The sequence below is a fragment of the Cynoglossus semilaevis genome, chromosome 20, assembly GCF_000523025.1.
Source record: "Cynoglossus semilaevis isolate Cse_v1.0 chromosome 20, Cse_v1.0, whole genome shotgun sequence".
Lineage (NCBI taxonomy): Eukaryota > Metazoa > Chordata > Actinopteri > Pleuronectiformes > Cynoglossidae > Cynoglossus > Cynoglossus semilaevis.
The window spans coordinates 2,139,008-2,160,578 of NC_024326.1; the positions used below are offsets into that span (position 1 = coordinate 2,139,008).

At 38.7% G+C, this 21,571-nt stretch overlaps 4 protein-coding genes across 11 annotated transcripts; 2 read left to right on the forward strand and 2 right to left on the reverse strand.

Annotated features, from left to right (window-relative positions):
• The first annotated feature begins 142 nt into the window (after positions 1-142).
• On the forward strand, positions 143-3,139 carry plekhj1 (pleckstrin homology domain containing, family J member 1). The gene is made up of 6 exons (XM_008333809.3): positions 143-533; positions 746-813; positions 897-963; positions 1,299-1,389; positions 1,607-1,670; positions 2,072-3,139. The coding sequence occupies exons 1-6, from the start codon at positions 440-442 to the stop codon at positions 2,162-2,164; spliced, it is 477 nt and encodes a 158-aa protein (XP_008332031.1). The 5' UTR covers positions 143-439; the 3' UTR covers positions 2,165-3,139.
• Positions 3,140-4,571: 1,432 nt separating this feature from the next.
• On the forward strand, positions 4,572-6,081 carry ndufa13 (NADH:ubiquinone oxidoreductase subunit A13). The gene is made up of 5 exons (XM_025066322.1): positions 4,572-4,738; positions 5,203-5,281; positions 5,374-5,445; positions 5,537-5,606; positions 5,842-6,081. The coding sequence occupies exons 1-5, from the start codon at positions 4,645-4,647 to the stop codon at positions 5,959-5,961; spliced, it is 435 nt and encodes a 144-aa protein (XP_024922090.1). The 5' UTR covers positions 4,572-4,644; the 3' UTR covers positions 5,962-6,081.
• Positions 6,082-8,387: 2,306 nt separating this feature from the next.
• Positions 8,388-12,749, reverse strand: LOC103395949 (cold-inducible RNA-binding protein A). 6 transcript variants are annotated; one of them, XR_003053096.1, is made up of 8 exons: positions 12,598-12,749; positions 11,850-11,980; positions 11,654-11,760; positions 11,429-11,570; positions 11,188-11,353; positions 11,052-11,110; positions 8,665-8,762; positions 8,388-8,589 (listed from the first exon to the last, which is right to left on the reverse strand). XR_003053096.1 is itself a non-coding variant. In XM_025066317.1 (7 exons), the coding sequence occupies exons 2-7, from the start codon at positions 11,947-11,949 to the stop codon at positions 10,016-10,018; spliced, it is 582 nt and encodes a 193-aa protein (XP_024922085.1). In that variant the 5' UTR covers positions 11,950-11,980; positions 12,598-12,749; the 3' UTR covers positions 9,739-10,015. The 6 variants fall into 6 exon arrangements, 3 of the variants coding, with proteins under 3 accessions (XP_024922085.1, XP_024922084.1, XP_024922086.1); XR_003053098.1 differs by having other exon boundaries at positions 11,450-11,570; positions 12,598-12,747; XR_003053097.1 differs by having other exon boundaries at positions 12,628-12,650.
• Positions 12,750-14,518: 1,769 nt separating this feature from the next.
• On the reverse strand, positions 14,519-20,288 carry LOC112486262 (cold-inducible RNA-binding protein A-like). 3 transcript variants are annotated; one of them, XR_003053100.1, is made up of 9 exons: positions 20,138-20,288; positions 19,391-19,524; positions 19,189-19,295; positions 18,972-19,092; positions 18,710-18,884; positions 18,571-18,629; positions 16,913-17,018; positions 16,569-16,689; positions 14,519-15,103 (listed from the first exon to the last, which is right to left on the reverse strand). XR_003053100.1 is itself a non-coding variant. In XM_025066319.1 (7 exons), exons 2-7 carry the CDS (start codon positions 19,488-19,490, stop codon positions 18,162-18,164), a joined length of 576 nt encoding a protein of 191 aa, XP_024922087.1. In that variant the 5' UTR covers positions 19,491-19,524; positions 20,138-20,287; the 3' UTR covers positions 17,248-18,161. The 3 variants fall into 3 exon arrangements, 1 of the variants encoding a protein (XP_024922087.1); XR_003053099.1 differs by having other exon boundaries at positions 16,569-16,741; XM_025066319.1 differs by lacking the exons at positions 14,519-15,103; positions 16,569-16,689; positions 16,913-17,018 and adding an exon at positions 17,248-18,175 and having other exon boundaries at positions 20,138-20,287.
• Between the last annotated feature and the right edge of the window lie 1,283 nt (positions 20,289-21,571).

Here is a 21,571-nt window from a genome sequence, read left to right on the forward strand (position 1 = left end):
TTCCTTCATCGTTTACTATTAATGATAAGGTAATGGTTTCCCAAAATAGTGTTTGTGTGGTTTCAAACTTCGTTTCGTTTCGTTTTGAACAATTTTACTCGAGAACACTCGGGATTTTTCTGTTCGCCCTTTTCTTGTATTTTGTCCCTCGACAGTCGCTGTGCTGTTAATCCTGAGGCGTGTCAGTGGAAACCGTGATGTTCGTGTGTCTGGTGTGTAACATGAAGGTTGGGTTCGCCACTACCTTGTTTGTTTGACTGCAGTCATGAACGAACTTCCGTTATCGTTCGAGATCAACAGAAAAATAAGCCATTAGTGCTGAAATAGTGTAGTCGGACTGTTGTTTATCCCCGTTCATCGCCTCTCAGGTTACCCAGCTGCTATGTACCGGTAACGGCTCGGCTGTAGCTACAGACAGTTTCCTGCGTCAGTGACCGTGATGCGTTTTAACGAGAAGGAGCTGGTCTTTCTGAGCCGCCAGCCGTCAGAGATGGCAGCTGAACTGGGCATGAAGGGGCACAAGAAAGGAGACGGTGAGTGGTAAATGCCCAGACTCGTATCTGAACGTTTCACGTACTTTCACTTTCACACACACCCTCAACACTTTTGCAGTTGCAGGGCATGCTTTGTCAAACGTCTACTTACTGATTTTTATTCAAAAAACACTTTTGCAGTTGCAGGGCATGCATTGTCAAACGTCTACTTACTGATTTTTAGTCTAATCCCTGCTTCTGTTCTTAAATAGTTATTAAGAGGAGGCTGGTGAAGCTGGTCGTCAACTTCCTCTTCTACTTCCGGACCGATGAGGAGGAGGTGAGATATAACAACAATGCTATACGATTCAGTGATAACAGATGTCAATTTTGTATCTGACTAAAGTCACTATCTGTCTTCAGCCGATGGGAGCTTTGCTGCTGGAGCAGTGTCGAGTAGACAGGGAGGACCGTCAGAGCTTCTCCATCAGTGAGTGACTTCCATCCTTTAGGCATTCTTTGACATTTTCACAACAAAAACGAACTCTTAATTTTAATAAATAATAATGTCGCCAGAAAGGTCAGACAACATAATCAAATAGTCTGTCAATCAACATGTATTTATGTCATTTACAACAACTCTAAAGTGACCACACTGCATCAAAAGTTAAACAGGAACAATCATGAAAAACACAAGTAAGACTAGAGGAAAGCAAATAGATGCATTATAAAGGTATGAATGTAAACCTTCATCATGAGTAATATTTTCAGTGTAAATGTGTAATTACATCTTTGACCGGAGTGTTCCTCTATCCTCCTTGTTAGCATTTCTGGACGAAGCAGAGCGGAAGTATTTATTTGAGTGTGACTCAGAGGAACAATGCAGAGAGTGGATGGACTCCATCATCAAAGCCAGGTACAGTAGCATGAATGGTGTAATAATGTTAAAAATTAGCCCAGAGGTCCTCAAAAGTTACCTCAAACATTGTGATTTTTGTATGCCCCTGGAAATGATCTAAAATTCCCTGAAATAATTAGTATTTTACAGTCAGCCGCAGGTAAAAAAGAATAGTCTGTTTAATCTCAGACAGTCACATTCCATTAAACATTCACTTTCTTCTCTTTTCTTGCAGTTATGAATTCATGAGGAAGAATCTGATATTTTATCGAACTGAAATCCACAGGCTCACTGGCAAGGTGAGAACATCAGACTGCACTGAAAATCACAGCTGCTAAGATGAGCATCAAAGTAACGTTCACTGTGAACAAGTTACCTTATTGATTTACTGATAATGTAAAACTAATTTCATCATAGATGAGGGTGCTATGGCGCCCTCTAGTAGTACGAGAGAGATTGTTTTTAAACTGAGTTGGCTGAGTTGAATAATGAAAGTCCATAAAATGTCTTAAAAGGAGGGGGGTTAGGGTTAGAAAATCAATGGTACAGATAGCAGAACGAGCAAAAGTAAACCTGCTCACACCTGTGTGTGTTGGTTTTGTAATTTAGTTTCAAGTTGTATTGGAACAATAGAGTACACTTAATGTGAAATGTGCTTATTTTCTCTTTTTATCTCATCACTTTCTCCTTCTCAATGCAGGATCCTCTGGAACAGTATGGTATATCAGATGAAACACGCTTCCAGGTCAGCAACGGGCTTCAAATGACATCTGGAGAAACATCCTCACTGTAGACCAGCGTCCTGGGAATCCAAAATCCACTCCTGGCTCTTTGTCGAGCCATTGAAATAGCCTCACAGGTCTCACGATATAACTTTAGTTTTTCACTGCTTTGAACATATTTTATGTTATGCTCTAGTTGTATGTCTAGTTGTATCAGGGTGTCTGGCCTGTTGAATTGCTTTTTGCAGTCACCCAAGGCAATGCCTGGACTTCCAATAATCAACACTGTCTTATTTTTTTTGGTTTAAGGGACACAAGCTCTGTCTTAGTTAATCAGACATAAAATATATTTTTTTACTGTGTTGTTTTGAGAACCACTTCTTTTACCTTTCTGCTCGAAATGGTGCTGTGAATTTCTTGTAGGATAACCGACATTAACATCACTGTATAACAAACATAAAGCATTAAAAGTAGTGAGTGCACACTGTAGCAAACAGCCAATTAAGAAATCATCCAGGTGTTTTAACTGTGTTAACTGAACTTCATGAGCCATGTGAGCTACTCAGCTGAGCCACACATTTCAATCCTAATGCTAATGAGGAATCAGAATTGCAGCAAAACTGTATGTTATGTTAATCAGTCAGCCCATTTAAAATATTTAGTTTTGATGATTATATTTTTGCACCTTCTGCTGGATTTGAGGTTTTCTTTTTTTTTTCTTAGAATTCCAATAAGTCACTTGAAATTACTGTACATTTTCTTAGCACTTTGTATAGGTTTCTATAAGTTTGACCATAGTAAGAAATGTGGGCATTTGGTATAAATTAAGTAACATTAACCAAGATATTGAAACAGTTTAACACATTTTAAATTGTACACTATCCTGCAACTTGGGGGAAATTTCACATCAGTCTTTAAACTTATGACTGACGTCAGTGAATGTGTCTCTGTTTCTTTGCACATTTTTCCTGGTTCTTATTTTACTTAAGAATCTGTTGGTTTAATTGCTTTTAAATCTAATAAAAGAATTTATAAGATCCTGTTAATTAGCGGTTTGTCCCATCTGTAAATCACAGTTATTGGTGGTCTGAACAGACACACTTAAACAGAAAAAAAATAGCATTATTCTCAGAATTTCCAGTTTGGAGGGTTAAATGAAATGTTTCTGGCCTGCATATATCTTGTTTAAAATCTGTGGGGTTTACTAAGACCACACTGTATACGAGAAGGTTGTTAAATGAGGAGAGAATATATATCGAATAAGAATGCAATGGGATTTATATAAAACCTCAGGGAAACAAATTAACTCATTAAATACATAAAAATAATATAAAATGACACCAAAGTTTAGGTCCCTCTTTTTAAAAACACACAGCAAACAAAATGCCCTTTCAACATTAAGTTAATGAGTACATTTTTCTGTTTATAGTTAAATCTACCCAGACAGAGCGCCTTAGCTCGTTGCCTAGCAACGCAGGTCCTTCCTTTCAGTCCTTGCATCCACCCTCAAACATTAGTTGGAAAGTCTGGAAATGAACTGTTTGTTGACCAGTACGAGGGGATAACAAATTGGGTTTTTCTTTCATAACCGTTCAAACAAAGGTCTTAATGTTCCAGGACTGCAGGACAACTACTACCTTAGCCTGCTGGACTGGTCATCGAGGGGTGTCCTGAGTGTGGGATTGGGCAGTATGGTATCTTTGTGGGGGGCTTGCAATAGTCAGATACTGTCACCATATGTATTTACAAGCAGTTAAAACTGTCTGAAATCGTTCATCGAATCATTCCCTCCAGGGCTGGAGCAAACTGGGATGTTGACTTTGGTCGTATCAATGTGAGTCACTGCAATCACACAACACATTACGGTAAAAAACAAACAAAAAAATAATATATATATATATATATACATATATATATGTGTGTGTGTGTGTGTGTGTGTGTGTGTGTGTGTGTGTGTGTGTGTGTGTGTGTGTGTGTGTGTGTGTGTGTGTGTGTGTGTGTGTGTGTGTGTGTGTGTGTGTGTAATTTATACTAAATATATACTAAATACATCTCCTATTAAATATTATATACAGTATATCCTGCTGTACAGCTGGACCACTACACTTTGTCACTAACAAATTATTATTAAATAATTAAATTAGTAAAATGTGACATTTGATTATTTCCTTTATTTTCAAGTCATTTTTCCACACAACCCAAAATGTAAAAGATGTCTCAGAATAAATAAAAAAACTAAATATGGCTCCATCTGTATAATCTTCACCAATATGCTCATATCTATTAAGAGAACTGCTGACAAGAAAGACGAACGTTTTCGAATGGTCCGTTTTAGCCATTTGTTGTTGGATGTTGAAACAATTTGACGTGGATATTGCAGAGTTTTACACCGTTCTATGCTGATCAAAGTCGTAGTGGTTTCGCAGATGCAGTTCTCGAACTTAACCATTGGTAGTGGTAAAGCTCAGCGGCGTTGCAAGCAATTTGCAAGAGTGAAGAAGAGGTCTCATTTGACGTCAGCACCGTGCGTTTTCGAGGAAACTGAAGCAAGATGGCGGGGGCCAAGGTGAAGCAGGACATGGCTCCTTCGGGAGGATACGCTTCTATTGATTACAAGAGAAGTCTTACGAAAAGAGGAATCTCTGGTATTTGCACCGATCACTCAGTTAGAACTACTCACACTGTTTACGCGTTAACCGGTCCTTAACGACAATAGAAAATAAGGATAAACGCTAATGCTAACAGTTCGGCTCCTCTTGTTTACACCAGAAAGGTGGATGGTTCATACCTGTGTATCAAGGCGTTATTTGTTTCTACATTGACAACCGCCACTGTAAAGCAATAGTTTAATACGTTCTAAGTGTATACATTATCGCGAGCATTATCAACAAAGCCACATGCAGACTATCTTCAGTCGTTCATAAATTAAATAACGTTATGGCAAATTGGGTTTGTTTTTGCTAATGAGAAAACATTAGAAAAACCTACGGAAATATAACACATGTTGGGATTTTATAAATTTGTTACAAGAGGGGAAACGAACCATTAACCACAGAGTGGATGTATATGACACAAAGAACACTGTCTCATCAATTACTTTTTTCAATAGGATACACCAGGTTTGGTATAGGCCTTGGTCTCATGATTCTTGGTAGCTGGAAATTTGTACAGATGAATAGAGAAAGAAGGTAAAAAAAATATATCACACCCACTTTTATGCACCTTGTTTTATCATTGTTTAAACCTGGTTTCTGCTAATGTTTGCATTGGTATTTTGCAGGCGCCGCTATATTGAGGAGCTGGAAGCAAGAATCGCCTTGATGCCTCTTATGCAGGCAGAACACGATCGGAGGTGACAAAAATTCAACAAAGGCCCATTTTATGTTTAGGCGTGAATAGGTGATGTGTTCACATGAATAATAATTGATTTCTACTCTGTTCAGGAATTTGAGAATTATGAGGGAAAATCTAGAAGAGGAGGCAATCATCATGAAAGATGTTCCAGGCTGGACGGTAAAGATAGTTGTTTAACATTAACCCTGTGATGTTTTGTTGTCTGTTTTGTTTCTGCTGAAGAACTAAAACAGTTACTTTCTAGGGCTCATATACATTTCATTTAAGTGTTTTGGGCATGTGCATACTTTTAGGTGTTTTTAAACAACTTTCTTGCTAGCTAAAAGTTATTTGAATAGTAGATTTAATCACAGAAATGTTCTTTACTTATGTTTTTGTTTTTCCCTCTGTGCAGGTGGGGGAGAAACTTTTCAACACCGATCGCTGGGTTCCCCCTTCGGGTTGGGAGCTCTATTACCTCCGGCCATCCGAAGACTCCAATAAGAATAAGTTCGGGTTCTTGGGCCCACTCTAAGTACCGTGAAAATGAAAGATTCTGAGCTTCAACTTCTTTCTCACCTTGTTTGATGTGGTCCTGGTTGCTGATTTAATTAAACTTGTGAATAATGTTCATTATTAAAACTATTTACCCTGAGATGATCTGTATTCTTTTGTTTGGATGAGAAAATTAGCATTTAATATATCCAAAAATAGTGACATTGAGGCAACTGGACGCAGTAGGTTTCTTGAAGTAATTTAACCTCTCTTCTAAGTCCAGTTGCCCTTGATGTAACTATTTCTGGACAATAACCAGGAAGATGCGGAACTATGTGGTGATAAACCAGAGGATAATACATTGCTGATAGTTCTACCACTGCTACTTAATAAAATTAAAAACCAGACTTTATCACCAGCTTTGAGGCTTATCTATCAACTCATCTAAATTAATATAATCTTGCTTTAATTGTTTGATTCAAAAAAGATAGTTAGAAGATTAGCAATTAACAAATTGTTGAATTTCAGGACTTATACTAGCCAATGACTAATTTGGTTGGCCTGTGCTAACAGCAGCTTCCGTTCCTGCTCTTACCTGAAAGACAACGCACCTTCTGTTGTTCTTCTGCTGCTGTAATAATCTATCTTGAATCAGTCTGGTCAAGGTCTACAGAAACACTTTTTTGGATGGTACTGTTGAAAATGTTGTCCAAAAAACCAAAATAGGTCAGCGCCAACACTTTTTTTTTTTATCAAAACAGATTTTGCAAGTCGAAATTCAAAAACCAGTGAGTGTTTGATAAGCAGACAAAGACCCAGCCAGAATCAGATTCAACAGGGCTAAGGGGTCCACCCACGCTGGGGCTTTATGACTACAGACTCGGGTCCTGATAGACAGGTGGTCAACACGGACAAAAAAGGATGCAAAAACTCACATGCACACACCAGACAATCAATAGTCTATTGAGAGTATAACAAAAGAATGAGAAATCGTACTATGTGGCCTGCTGAAATTGATGGCATCACATTTTAGCAACGCATGACTCTAAAGGGTCCGTTAACTACTTCAACTGGTATCGTCCCTTAATTGCATCACTGTCATTTTGCATTTAGTGTGTTTCATGTGCCATTTGTTTTGATCTGTGTCGTGTGACATTTTGTAAATTTACACTAAATGGTTTTATTTCCTACAAATTCTGAAGCCTGAATGACTGGAGGTGGGGCCAGATTTGAAGCCTGTAATGAGATGGCACCCATCAGTCGAAATTTCCGTGGTCCAACCAGACGTTGATAAATACCTGCTGCAGTGCTACACGGAGTGTGTGTCACTATTCCTTTTTGAATGACTTTACTGCTGTTCTCACTCATTTATCCACTCCCAAATGTGCAATAGCTGAACATACATTCTGACATAGTAATCTCCCTCTGACCAGAAAACTGTTCATTATGCTTCCAGAGCTTTGGGTACAATCATATGCTGATTTTTCTACCCATATTAAAGAATATAGTGTAGACTTGACACTTTATCTGCTGTTCAGACAACATCATCTAATTGCACAGCTGATGAACTCCTTCAGTGCGACATTCCCTCTCTCCATCACCAAGACACCGGGCCTCAGCCCCAGCCCACTTTTCCAACCCTGATGCTCTAGCTTCTCACTACAACAATAAATAATACAATAATCAACAGTCAGTGCCTTTCTCCAGTAAAAACGTGGTCTGTCACCTCTCATACAATGCTCCCTGGTTTGCTCCAGAATCCTGCTCAATGAAAGCCAAAGAATTATTACTCTGGTCTTATCTGCTCCAACGAAGGTAACTCAAACACAATCTCCTCCTTGCTTAACAACCCTCCCGGCCATACTATACCAATACCTGTAACTCCCTACTGCTGTTTTATTAATGAGAAAATCCACCAGCATCTAAACTCCACCTCTTTTGTCTTCTAAACAATTCCAGAAAATCAGCAAAGTAAAACTAAAATCAAGTTCTTTGGTGTTTACTTGCTTCCTGAGCAGTATCTAGGAAGAATTAGAGATACATGTATGAACAAAAGACAACAAAATAAACTGACCCCATCCATCTCTTGAAGTTTCACTAAATTCACTACATGATGTTACTGCAGCACCAACAAAGAGCTCCACACCTCCAGAATCTTCTGTCAAGGCTGCCACCTGAGAATGTACAGCTGATTGCTGAATGACAATCTTAGGAAAGAACTGAGGGAAATTAAGGGGTAAATAATAAATCATGAACGATCCAATTGAACACAAAGAAAGTGATATCAGCAATAGTCCTGAGTTATTACAAGGTTTACCAATATTAATGTAAAGCCTTGAAAAACTGAGACAACACAAATCATTTTCAGGGAAGTTTAAAAGAAGGTTTTTCCTGGTTATATGTCAACCACCAATTTGTATCATAATCTGATGCAAATTGCATGTAACAAAAACATTAAGCATCAACTTATGTTTCAGACTTTATTTTCAAACCACCAGAGTTAAAATAGTTAACTCACGCACACAGTTATCTGTCTTTTCTTTTTACAACATCAAGTTGTTCTGGTTTCTCGTTCTTGTACTGCTCAATTTGTTCCAACGAACACCAAGACCAAAACTCTGTAGGCAAGATCCTCCTGTTAGGCCAGATCTGGTCCTGCATTTTGGACCTGAAACAAAGATTAGAGTCTTTAGAATTATATTTTTAGGTGACACCTGACAAGTTTAAATCAACCAAAACTTACATGCTGCCCATCTTCTACATGGAAACTGCCACCTGAATGGAAGGAATGCTAATCTAGGGATAGCCTGTGACTTTAAGTTGTCTCCTGTTTGCTCAAACCTATGGAGAGAGAAATCATAATTAGGCTTTGCAAATAGTCTTTGATCAATGAAACAAAACAAGCATGCAGTACTATTATCTCACCATATTCTATCAAGAAAGAAATGACATTTTACACATTAGATGACACTTTAGGACTTTAACTGGAGCAAATTTGAGGATTAATGCAGGGACCAGGAGTGACTGAGAACAGGACTTCCTAAAATTTTAGGCGGCCAATGCATGGTTTCAGTGGACGTAGTTGAGCAACACATTCCACAAGAGCCTTGCAGCAACTTTTTTCATCCCCCCAATGAAACGTATTAAGGATCAGAAAAGCCAGGGGCATGTTTGTGGGCAACATTTGAAGCACAGGACTAGGAGAGACTAGGTTGGAGTTATTCATGGAAAGAATGAGAACTGACTTTGAAGGATGTGAGCAAAGCAAAAGGAGATTTTTACCTCACGTGCATTGGCCTACTTTCTCCACATATGACCTAGGCAAGAGAGCGGCTTTCATCTCTGAGGAGCACTTGTTGGTAGGCGCAACACTTCACTCTCCAAGGACTTGTAGGTTTTTGATGTAGCTGACCTCTTGAATGTAATGAAGCATCAACATGACCAGACACCAGCTAAATGTTTCTCCCCAGCATTCCCTTGAGCATTTTACAAGGCCAATAACTCAAACCTTCGTAAAGGTTTGGTCTCCAACAGTATGAAAGCCAATGGTTAAAAAAAACAATCATGAAAAAAAGTTCAATTGGCCCAAATCCATCATTCTACTTGATAAAATTGTTTCAGTAGAATCCAGTTGTGACTTATTTTGACAATTTACAAGCGACAGTGCAAATTCTTTACAGTTCCCACAGACATTCAATTTCACTGCTGTCGGGGCCAAGTTTCAGACACAGGTCATGAGTAAGTTCATGAGCCCTAAGCTCTTAGCGAAACTTCCCATGCGGCAATTTTTCTTTTTCAAAGGCAAGAGAATCGAGAATATTTTCCACAGTTCATTTAATCGGCTCCATGAAGCCAAACTTGACAAAGAAAAAGGTTGATGACAAGGCTGACAAAGAACATAAAGTACAAAACTGTTCCCAAATTGAAACTACTTTTGGGAAAAAAAGGTACATGTTCCGATCACTTTAAACAGGTTTAGTCCAATTTACAGCACATATAAAATGCAGATGTTGAGCACAAAAGATACCTTAGACAGACTGTAGCATGCTGCAATTTGCAACTTCATGAACAGCCGGCCACCTCGGATGTGTAGTTCACCAGTCTGAAAGGAATTCATTTTTTTGGAAATTGAACATACAGGAGCCTCGGCTAAACTAAGTTTTAGATAAAAAAAATGATTTAGTGTTAAATCCCCTAGATCTGTTTACTGGTACGGGAATCTTTCTCATTCAGTATAAAGCCTGATATGAGGTAGTTCAGTCACGGTGACTAAGCAAGGGAAATGACGAGACAAAAAACCCCCTCACTATAAATATATAAAAGACAACCGACAACAAAATTTAGGTTAAAATAGGGGAAAGTTGCAGGACAGACTTGCCAGTAACCTATGTGACTTCAAGAAAAGCCACACAGAGCCAGAGTTGTTTGAACTGAAACTGGGAGAGTTACAGTATTAGTACTTATATTACAAAGATACCTTTTAGTTTTGTCTAATGAAGGAATATAGGCGACCAATTAAGCAAAAAGCTTGAGCTCCAATTTAATTGTTTACATGTTACGGGAATGACTTAACTGACTGCTACATAGTTAAAGATGTCCAAGCTACTATGACAGAAGTACAAATTAAGGTCAGCAATAACAGACATTTTTTTCCTTGATGAGCGCATCTTTGAAATACAGCCAGCCAAGTGATGATCTTGAATCAGGGAGCTCTTTACTCGTGTGAAGCTGAGGATAAGAAGCGGGCACACAGGTTAAGACACTGAAAGTTCGAACACTAGAGTCTCAAAATATCAATCCATAAGAAAGTCCATAAACCCTCCCTCTTTTTGGCTTAGGAAAGCTCCACCGGCTCAGTTATGAGAGAATAGCAACTCCTGCGTTCTACTTATGAGTTTCCCAGGTAGTTTGCAAGTCACTTTCAGAGGACATGGACGGACACGTTTGCCAACAGCAACCGGAGAGCAATCAGCTTTAAAACTGAGGGGGCGATTATGACAAAGTCTTCATGTTCTGAAATGATTAACCTTTCTTGTGCAAAACATTGTACTGCAACTTTAGCATATTTCAAGTCTGACAACCACAGCCCCAAACATATGCATACAAGAAAAGCAAATCAAAAACACTTACCATAGCTGTCATACGAGTCGCGGTAAGATCCGGAGCGGTCACCATATCCACCCTGGCCCCTGTCAAACAAGGAGAAAGACTCAACATGTGTGGAACACTTAACACTGACATAATGCTCCTCAGAAAGGACATTTACCTGTTTTCTCTGTAGCCTCCCGAGTATCCTCCACTCCTGTATCCACCACTGCCGCCTCCTCCACCACCACTTCCAAAGCTCCTTTCTCCACCTCCAAAGCTTCTGTCGCTATAATTCCTGTCACCGCCACTCCTGTCTCCTCCATAGTATCCACCACCTCCGAAGTCTATGGTTTTTACAACAGACACAATTATACCATATACCTCAAGGACAGATCTCTGATTTTGTTGACTAATCCCACCTCTGGAGTAACCACGCCCACCTCTCCCACGAGATGATCCTCCTCCAAATCTGTTGTTGCGGGGGCCACCAGATGTATAACTTCTGGATTGTCCACCACCTTTGCCAGCTTCATCTACACGGATTTGCCTTCCATCCAGAGACTGAAAAAAACATTAGTAATACAATGATCAACCACAAGTGGACTTCACAATAACAATTACAAACTGCTAAGCTGCACGGTTACCTTGCCATTCATAGCTTCCAGGGCATCCTTGGCATCATCAACATTATTGTACTTCACAAAACCAAAGCCACGAGACCTTCCTGTAAATTTATCTCTTATCACATCCACTGGAGAAGGGAAAAAAACACATTGAAATTAAAAAATTGAATGGACCTTAAGTGGGGGCGGAGTACCCTAACCAAAATGGAGGCTTCACCTTTCTCAATGGATCCGTATTTGCTAAAGGCCTCGTTTAGAGACTCCTCATCAGTTGCGAAGCTCAGCCCCCCAACGAACAGCTTACCCTCGTCCGACATATTTGATGTTTAAAATGAACACAAGTACCTCCTGCAGGCGGATAAACACGATACATACATCAAAATCCATAATTTGCCACTGACCAACAAATAGGGGAGGGGGAAATAGGTCACTGTGTCCTTAAAACAACCGTTAATAACGGAATTTCCTATATACTTGTATGCATTGTTGATGAAACGACGAACAAATGAAACGACGACAACTAAATAAAATTAAACTTAATGGATTTATTGTTTTTTTTCCCCAATCGTGCCGCCGCCTGGTTAGCAGCTAAGCCAACAGCGACCGAGCTATTCGTCTTTTTCTTTTCGCCGCCATTTTATAGCACGGCGCAGCCTACTTTTGTTTGTACGTGCGAGAGGAAAGAAAGACTTGGACACATTTCCATTTGAGCTATTCATTTACGCTACTCATTTAAGACAATGGAACCACATTGCCTATTACAGATTCCCCCTTAGCATATTTTTGAAAAACAAACATTTTAGATTTAGCACGATTTTGTGATTCATTCACAATACATGTTAAAAACATTTAATAAAACAAAATCACAACAGCTTGCATAAAGCAGTTGTTTAAAGTAATACGTTGGATGTAACATTTCATTTAAATTTTGTTTAAGCAGAGAAACATCAGCGTGGGATAATTACCGTTAGATCGTGGAAGAGATGGTGACTCACCGGCTAACTGCGGACTAGTGATGTGCGGATCGATCCTGAAATATCAATACTTCCGATTCTGGATCTTCATGCTCTGAAATCGATTCTGTAATCAAAATATCGATACTTTTGATACTTACGCATTCTGAGATGAGTGTATCCTAAACAGAAACATGGTGAAAAATATCCAAATTATTGAGATGTTGTCTAAGTGACGCTCGGTTGGTGGGACTACTTCTTCTTCCGCCTGGGTGTGTGCGTCATGCGTAAGCACAGGGGCTCTACTCCGTGCTCTCACTCAGTCACTATTGATGGGAATTTCGGCTCTTTTTTAGAGAACCGGTTCTTTTGGCTCGGTTCACTGAAAAAATCCGACTCTTTCAGGTCCCAAATGGCTCCTCAGATTATTTTTTTAATTTTTGTTTTACAAATAACATGTTTTCAGAGTTTGAAACATTGTTTTGACACATTTTATATGATTGTGTTCTCAGGCTTTTCTATTGTTGTGTTGACTGTATAGTAAATGAGGCAGCTACCTCAGTACACTCCAGAGTTTAAAATAAATAAATAAAAACCTCTGCCTTGGATTCTTAAAGAAGCTATGATTTGAAATACACATTTTTTATTTAAAAGACAAATGATAAAATATCGATAACGGTATCTGCGATACCAGCCCGAATTTTACTCGGTATCGGATCGGAAAGGAAATTGGTGGTATCGAACATCACTACTGTTAAGTTTCTGTATGACTGGGCGCTTCACTTTGTGAATTGTGCGAGTTACTCAACACTGCCACCTACTGATACGGAGAGGAAGTCACTCGTAACGGCCATCTTAAAAAAACAAACCTGAATTTGTTTTGTACAATTACGTCAAAGTGTTATAAAAGGGCAACAGTCAGGGAACAGGTAGTAAATATAAACCAGGAATATAAATGAAAGAAACATATATAAAATAATTAAAATATTAATAACCGTTCTGTTTTCAGGTGAATGTCCAGAGAGCTACGGTATATCTGAGTTCTATACTTTCTACCATGTTGTGGAGTTTCACAGCAGTCCGTTTCTTCATATGTTTCACTAAGGAGAAAAATAAACGGAGTGCTTCATGAAAAAACATACGTATTGGTTTACGTATAAGAAAATCTCTCTTCATGTATAAAAAATAAGCCTAACATTACTATGGAATTAAATGACGTAGTGCAAAGAAAGCTTAATCATAAAACCATACAAAATAATTTCACATTTAAAAGCAGGAGTTGGTAGATTTTAATGCAAATTAATCGTTAAAATTTTATGTAAATAACCCCATCATTTCTTTAAGTATTTCATGGTCGGTGTGTTGTAATGCATCATTAATTATAGTTTTAGCTGTCAAACTCGCCAATCATAGGCTGTGGGAGTGGCTCACGCTAATCTCGTCTGATTAGTTGGTCTGAAGTAGTATGCTTAATTATGTCGTATGCAAGAAATTTAGAACGTGCTTAAGTACAAAAAAAAATCAGTAGAAACAACATAATAAAACATGCAGCAATGATTAGAGTTTTTAGTTTTCTAGCGATGCAAATCATCCCAGAACAAAAGGAGCAGTTATTGTTTTCAAATCCAAAATTCTTGAGGAAAGCAGCAGGTGGATGTAACCCATTAAGAACCAAAAAATACAAATAATTTCTCTTTGCTTTGTATTGTGAAGAAAACAACTCAATCTCTCTATAAATAAATATTTATTGAGTTAAACATTAAATAAACATGTACCAGCACGCCTATGCACTGGGTTTTGCAGAAAGGTCAAGCAGGTCTGCCTAAGTTTAAAGAAAAAAAATGCTTAGTTTGAATCTTTAAAAACAACTGCTACGCCTGTTATTGTGGTCACATATTTTTGGTTAGATTTTAAAATAAAGATTTTTGAGTCATCCATTTCTCAAATTTACTTTCTTCATACAATGCATATTTTTCTTTTGTTCTTCAATCAATCACTGACTTTTAAAGCATCATTGTCTACACATTTGAAAAGACTGAGGACAGAAATAATTAGAGCATTGCTACATAAAACGCAAGCCAGATTCTGTGGGGGGTTTTCTAAAAACACCATGAGGACACTTTTTACAAGATTATTATATGCTACATAACAGAAGTCTTATACTAATAGACACCAAGTAATCAACATAATCAGTGTCGTTATTACAATAGGACAAAATGAACTTCACAGTCATTTCAAATGAAGTCTAATTTCCACAATAATTCCTTCCTTCCTTCAACCAAGGAGGGATTTGCTTTTCAATAGGCTGCTACTGCTGTCACAGTGAGTGGATCTTTATTGTCCGGGGTCTAGAGATGTTGTTGACGTTGGTAGGGATGAGACATTTGTGGAAGATGTGTGCTCCTTTGTGTCCTTTTACGAAAGCGCCGCTCATGCATCAGTGACTGAAGGCGCTCTAGCTTACAGTGCAAGGTTTGTTCCTCTTCAGTGAGTGAACGGTGAGAGTTGATCTCCTCACCTGTAAGAGACAAAGAAAACATTGATAAAATATGATTGAGTTTAGGCCTTTACCTCAAGGCTAACTACAGGAGAAGTCCATTCTTTTACCATATCCTTGGCCTTTGTAACCATTACCCTCAAAATCTTTGTCTTTTAATAAATCCACATTCAGATCCTGCATTGCAGCCCGACATCTAACATTCATTGTCCACCATTCCTCCTTAGCAACTGTCCTAACCAGTTAAATCTATATCCCAGGGGACTTATATTTTAAGTGTACATAATATGTGTACAAACATTCCCTCGCAAAATATGGAATTTACCAACTTGTACTTGAGCATAGAAATGTGTGTAAATTTAAGCACAGCTCTGAGCATGTGTACCGACAAAATTAAGTGGTAGAACACTGAAACTACAAACAGAACTCATTAATGAGGACTGTGTTCCGCAATCTCATGTAACACGTTTTCCGTTGCCTCTTATTATTAAAATCGATCATTTTTAAAAAGTAAAAAGTAAGAAAAGTAAACTAAGAATTGCTTTATCTTAATTTCTTTATTTCCCCTGTATGTTATGCTGCTGCTGCTACAATGTAATTCCCCAGCCTGTGATCAATTAACTATACCTATCCATCTATCCTGTGTTATTGGGAGATTTAAAGAAGTGTATGCTGCACAGGGAGTACATTTTAAAGAACATGCTGATCAGCTCAGTGAGAGAACAGAGTGGGCTTTTTAAGCAGCCACCACTTCTCCAAACACATATATATAGATTTATAACCTGTTTTGGGCGAGACAAAACACACCATCCCAGTGCACGTCCAGCCAACGGAACATTTCATTGAGAGATTGGAGAAACATGCAGCACATTGCAGCCACTGAGGCAGAATCATACCAGCAGTAATGGACATTTCTGTGACGCCAACTTACATCTAGATCGACTATACACATCACTAACAAGCAGAAATTTAACAAGGATTTCCAGATTCCCAAACATAATCGGAGCCACGAACTGAGTGCAGTTCATGGCCATAATAATCGTAAAATCACAACGGAGGAATTCATAAATTGAGCACAACTTTGGGCAACACCTGCATATATTGTTCCAAACTGTATGAGGTTTGTTTCAACTTCTACAACAACAGGCAGAGTTTTTCATCACACATTACTTACTAGTGTGCTTCACACAATATATACATGTTTGATTTTGTTACACACTGCCTAAACGGAAATCATATGACAGATCTGAGAACCTTTTATATGCTTTATATGGTTGATAAACGAGGCCCCAGATGCTTAATCTTGAGCATCCTTGCTTTATTTACTCAGTCGGTAATTACAAGAATATTGCACAGCAAGCTTCTTTTTGTAGATTTTAGTAAATACAGACATTGAGAACTATAGGTCTATAGTTGAAAAATGCACAGTGAGCATCTGCACATTCCAAATTGTTTTGCATGACATGTAAAATGTGGTCAGACTGACCTGGATGTTTACTGGTGTGCTCTGCCCTCTGGATCACAACCAATTTACAGCAGGCCAGTAGTGTTTAGGAAGGCAGGGCCACCTGGTGGTGACAAGCAGCTCTGGGGAGGTCGCCAAGAACCTGGACAATGACATCAAAGTTGAGGGTGGCTCAACTTGAGAAGCTAGAGTGCCTGGTGGGTAAGAAGAGTGGAGCTAGTGAACATGGAAAACAAAGAAAGGACAACAGAAGTCTGAAGAATCTTTAATTTTCTATTTAATTCCATGACTATAATGTTGAAAACAACTAATATACAGTTGTCAATATTTGTCATGCCAGTGTGTTGTCATCTAGGACAACTTACCCAACAAAGTCCCAGAGGAGACTCCTGGACAGTGGTTTACAAAACTTTCTATGACAGCATCTGGCTGCCTCCTCTGGTCAGTAGAGGGTGATGACTGAACATTACTCTGGAAGAAAAAAATTCTATTTGAGAAAATTGTTTTAGCAGAATCTAGTTGTGACTTATTTTGATAATTTACAAGCGAAAGTTCAAATTCTTTACAGATCCCAGAGATTCATATTCACTGCTGTCGGGTCCATATTTCGCACAGATCTTGAGTAAGTTCATGCGCCGTAAGCTCTTAGCGAAACTCCCCATGCGGCTATTTTTCTTTTCAAAGGCAAGAGAATCGAGAATATTTTCCACAGTTCGTTTAATCGGCTCCATGAAGCCAAAGTTGACAAAGAAAAAGGTTGATGATACAAGAACACAAAGTACAAAACTGTTCCCAAATGAGAAACTTTGGGAAAAAGGGTACATTTTTCGATCACTTTAAACAGGTTTAGTCCAATTTACAGCACGTATAAAATGCAGATATTGAGCACAAGATACCTTGGACAGACTGTAGCATGCTGCAATTTGCAACTTCATGAACAGTCGACCACCTCGGATGTGTAGTTCACCAGTCTGAAAGGAATTCATTTTTTTGGAAATAGAACATACAGGAGCCTCGGCTAAACTAAGTTTTAGATAGTAAAAAAAAAAATGATTTGGCATTAAATCCCCTCGATCTGTTTACTGGTACGGGAATCTTTCTCATTCAGTATAAAGCCTGATATGAGGTAGTTGAGTCACGGTGACTAAGCAAGGGAAATGACCCAAACAAACAAACAAAAAAAAAACCTCACTATTAATATAAAAAAAAGATTACTGAGAACAAAATTTAGGTTAAAATAGGGGAAAGTCGCAGGACAGACAGTAACTTATGCAACTGCTCCAAGAAAAGCCACAAAGACTAGAGTTGTTTGAACTGAAACTGGGAGAGTTACAGTATTAGTACTTATATCACAGATGCCTTTTAGTTTCGTCTAATGAAGGAATATAGGTGACCAATTAAGCAAAAAAAAAAAAAAAACAAACAAAGCTTGAGCTCCAATTTAATCGTTCACATGTTAATGGAATGACTTAACTGACTGCTACATAGTTAAAGATGTCCAAGCTACTATAACAGAAGTACAAATTAAGGTCAGCAATAACAGACATTTTTTCCTTGATGAGCGCATCTTTGAAATACAGCCAGCCAAGTGATGATCTTGAATCAGGGAGCTCTTTACTCGTGTGAAGCTGAGGATAAGAAGCGGGCACACAGGTTAAGACACTGAAAGTTCGAACACTAGAGTCTCAAAATATCAATCCATAAGAAAGTCCATAAACCCTCCCTCTTTTTGGCTTAGGAAAGCTCCACCGGCTCAGTTATGAGAGAATAGCAACTCCTGCGTTCTACTTATGAGTTTCCCAGGTAGTTTGCAAGTCACTTTCAGAGGACATGGACGGACACGTTTGCCAACAGCAACCGGAGAGCAATCAGCTTTAAAACTGAGGGGGCGATTATGACAAAGTCTTCATGTTCTGAAATGATTAACCTTTCTTGTGCAAAACATTGTACTGCAACTTTAGCATATTTCAAGTCTGACAACCACAGCCCCAAACATATGCAAAAGCAAATCAAAAATACTTACCATAGCTGTCATACGAGTCGCGGTAAGATCCGGAGCGGTCACCATATCCACCCTGGCCCCTGTCAAACAAGGAGAAAGACTCAACATGTGTGGAACACTTAACACTGACATAATGCTCCTCAGAAAGGACATAATTTACCTGTTATCTCTGTAACTTCCAGAGTATCCTCCACTTCTGTAGCCGCCACCACTGCCGCCGCCGCCACCTCCACCACCACTTCCAAAGCTCCTTTCTCCACCTCCAAAGCTTCTGTCGCTATAATTCCTGTCACCGCCACTCCTGTCTCCTCCATAGTATCCACCACCTCCGAAGTCTGTTTTTAACAACAATTTAAATTAATTAAGGTGCATCAAGGACAGATTCGTTTTTATTGACTATCTCATGGAGTAACCACACCCACCTCTCCCACGAGATGATCCTCCTCCAAATCTGTTGTTGCGGGGGCCACCAGATGTATAACTTCTGGATTGTCCACCACCTTTGCCAGCTTCATCTACACGGATTTGCCTTCCATCCAGAGACTGGGGGGGGAAAGCAATAGTAACAATGATCAACCACAAGTGGACTTCACATTAATTTAACAAATGTGCACAAACTGGCGAGCTGCACTCGTTTACCTTGCCATTCATAGCTTCCAGGGCATCCTTAGCATCATCCACATTGTTGTACTTCACAAAGCCAAAGCCACGAGACCTTCCTGTAATTTTATCCCTGATCACATCCACTGGAGAGAAAAAAAAAACAACACTTTAAAGTCGTGAAATAAAATTGATTGGACATTAAATGGGGCGGAATACCGAATCAAGATGGAGGCCTTACCCTTCTCAATGGTTCCGTATTTGCTAAAGGCCTCGTTCAGAGACTCCTCGTCAGTAGAGAAGCTCAGGCCGCCAACGAACAATTTACCCTCGTCCGACATATTTGATGTTGTTTAAAATTAACACAAGTACCTCCTGCAAAAAACAGTGCATATACACAAGATCAAAATCAATAATTTAACGATGACCAGCAAGTATAAAGAGAGGGAAAGTAGGTCACTTAGTCCTTAACAGAGGATCGATAATAGGTTAAATTGTTGTTAATTGTAAACAAACGAAACAACAACGTAATATATAACATTGAATGGCTTAATTTAAGCAGAGGTTTTAAGAGACGGTACTGCGGCCTGCTAGCGTGCTACCACCTGGTTAGCAGCTAAGCTAACAGCGACTTAGCCATTCGTCTTTATCTTTTCGGCGCCATTTTGTAGCACGGTGCGGTCTACTTTTGTTACAACGTGCGAGAGAAAAGATAGAGTTCGACGTATCTTCCTTTCGAGCAACTCATTTGCGCGTTAAACACCATGTTTTGTTTTTTTAAAAACAAGATTTCAGCATGATTGCGTGACTCGTTTATCGTAAAAAAAAAAAAAAGAAAAAACATCTAAAAAACCTCAGCAAATGTTTGTGTATACCAGTTGTTTGAAGTAAATGTATAACATTTCATTCACATTTTGTTAAAGCAGAGAAATATTCACGAGGAACATTTATATTAGCCTAGAACGCAGGATTGGAAAGCTGCACTTACCTTACTCACGAGCCGGCTGCGGACGGAAGAATGAGAGCGTGTGGAGAGTGCGTTTCGATTTTGTGCCTTGTATGCGGAATTGAAAATTTACTCAGCACTGCCACCTATTGATTCGGAGGGGAAGTCACTCTAAACGACACAATAGCGGTCGTGGTTGGTGTGTCGCTCACTTCCGCTCTGATGCTTTTCTTTTAAGTTATTGGACAATAAAGACCAAAGGACTGGGCCAACGACGTCTAAGGCGTCACGATATCAGCAAAGCTTTTAGTTTGGATTTGTCTTTTGAATTTGCAGAAACAAACGCACCGTTTTTGTTTTCATCGACCAAATAGCGTCACAATAACCCCCTGTGTTCAATCAGCAATAAAAACGTTTGTCCTTAGCACATTTGGAATAGGTTACAATATGCTAAGAAGGTATCACACAACTTGTTGTAATTTTGTGTTCATGTCAGGTGTGACATTAACAGCTGAATGATCTATTAAAAAATATATTAACTATGTCCCCCACAGGGGGAGTGGGGTGGCAAGTTGCATAATTGTGATATTCAAGATTGCATCTGATAAACTTTAGAGTGTGTGGAATTCTACACATATAGTATTAAGACAAAAAGACCATGCCAAGAGGAGTCAGGGTTTTCTGTAAGCATAACCCCTCCGTCAAAATTGTCATGAGATTTATTGACAGCTTTATTGAGTTAACATTAAATAAATGCATAACAGCATGCCGATGCATTTGGGTTTGTAGACCGGTCAAGAAGGTCTGCCCAAGTTTACAGAAAAGAATAATAATTAAAAAATGTTGCCTTGAGTTTAAGAAAAACACCTGCTACACCTCTATTATTATGGTCACACATCATATTTTGGTTACAACATTAGAGATAAAAATCCTCACCTTTAACAGACTGCTTTAGTCATCCATTTCTCTAATATACGTTCTTCCTACATTGCATATTTTTCATCTGTTGTTGTTGCATTCAACTGCTGATTTTTAAAGCAACATTTCTACACATGTGAAAACATAACATTCGGGACAGAAATGATTAAGGCATTGGTACATAAAACACAAGACAGAGATTCTTTTGTGTTTTTTTTTTCAAAAACACACATAATAGGGACAATCTTCACAATATTTCAAAAACACATACATAATAGGGACAATCTTCACAATATTATTATATGCTACATCACAGAAGTCTTACACTAAAACACACTGATTATACAACATAATCAGTGTCGTTATTACAACAGGACACAGTGCCAATAGGCTTTTTTAATACTAACATTCATCAAAAACTCAAAGACAATTATTTAGTCTTCCTCTCAGAAGACATCACAGACACACAATGAACTTCACAGTCATTTCAAATGAAGTCTAATTTCCACAATAATTCCTTCCTTCCTTCAACCAAGGAGGGATTTGCTTTTCAATAGG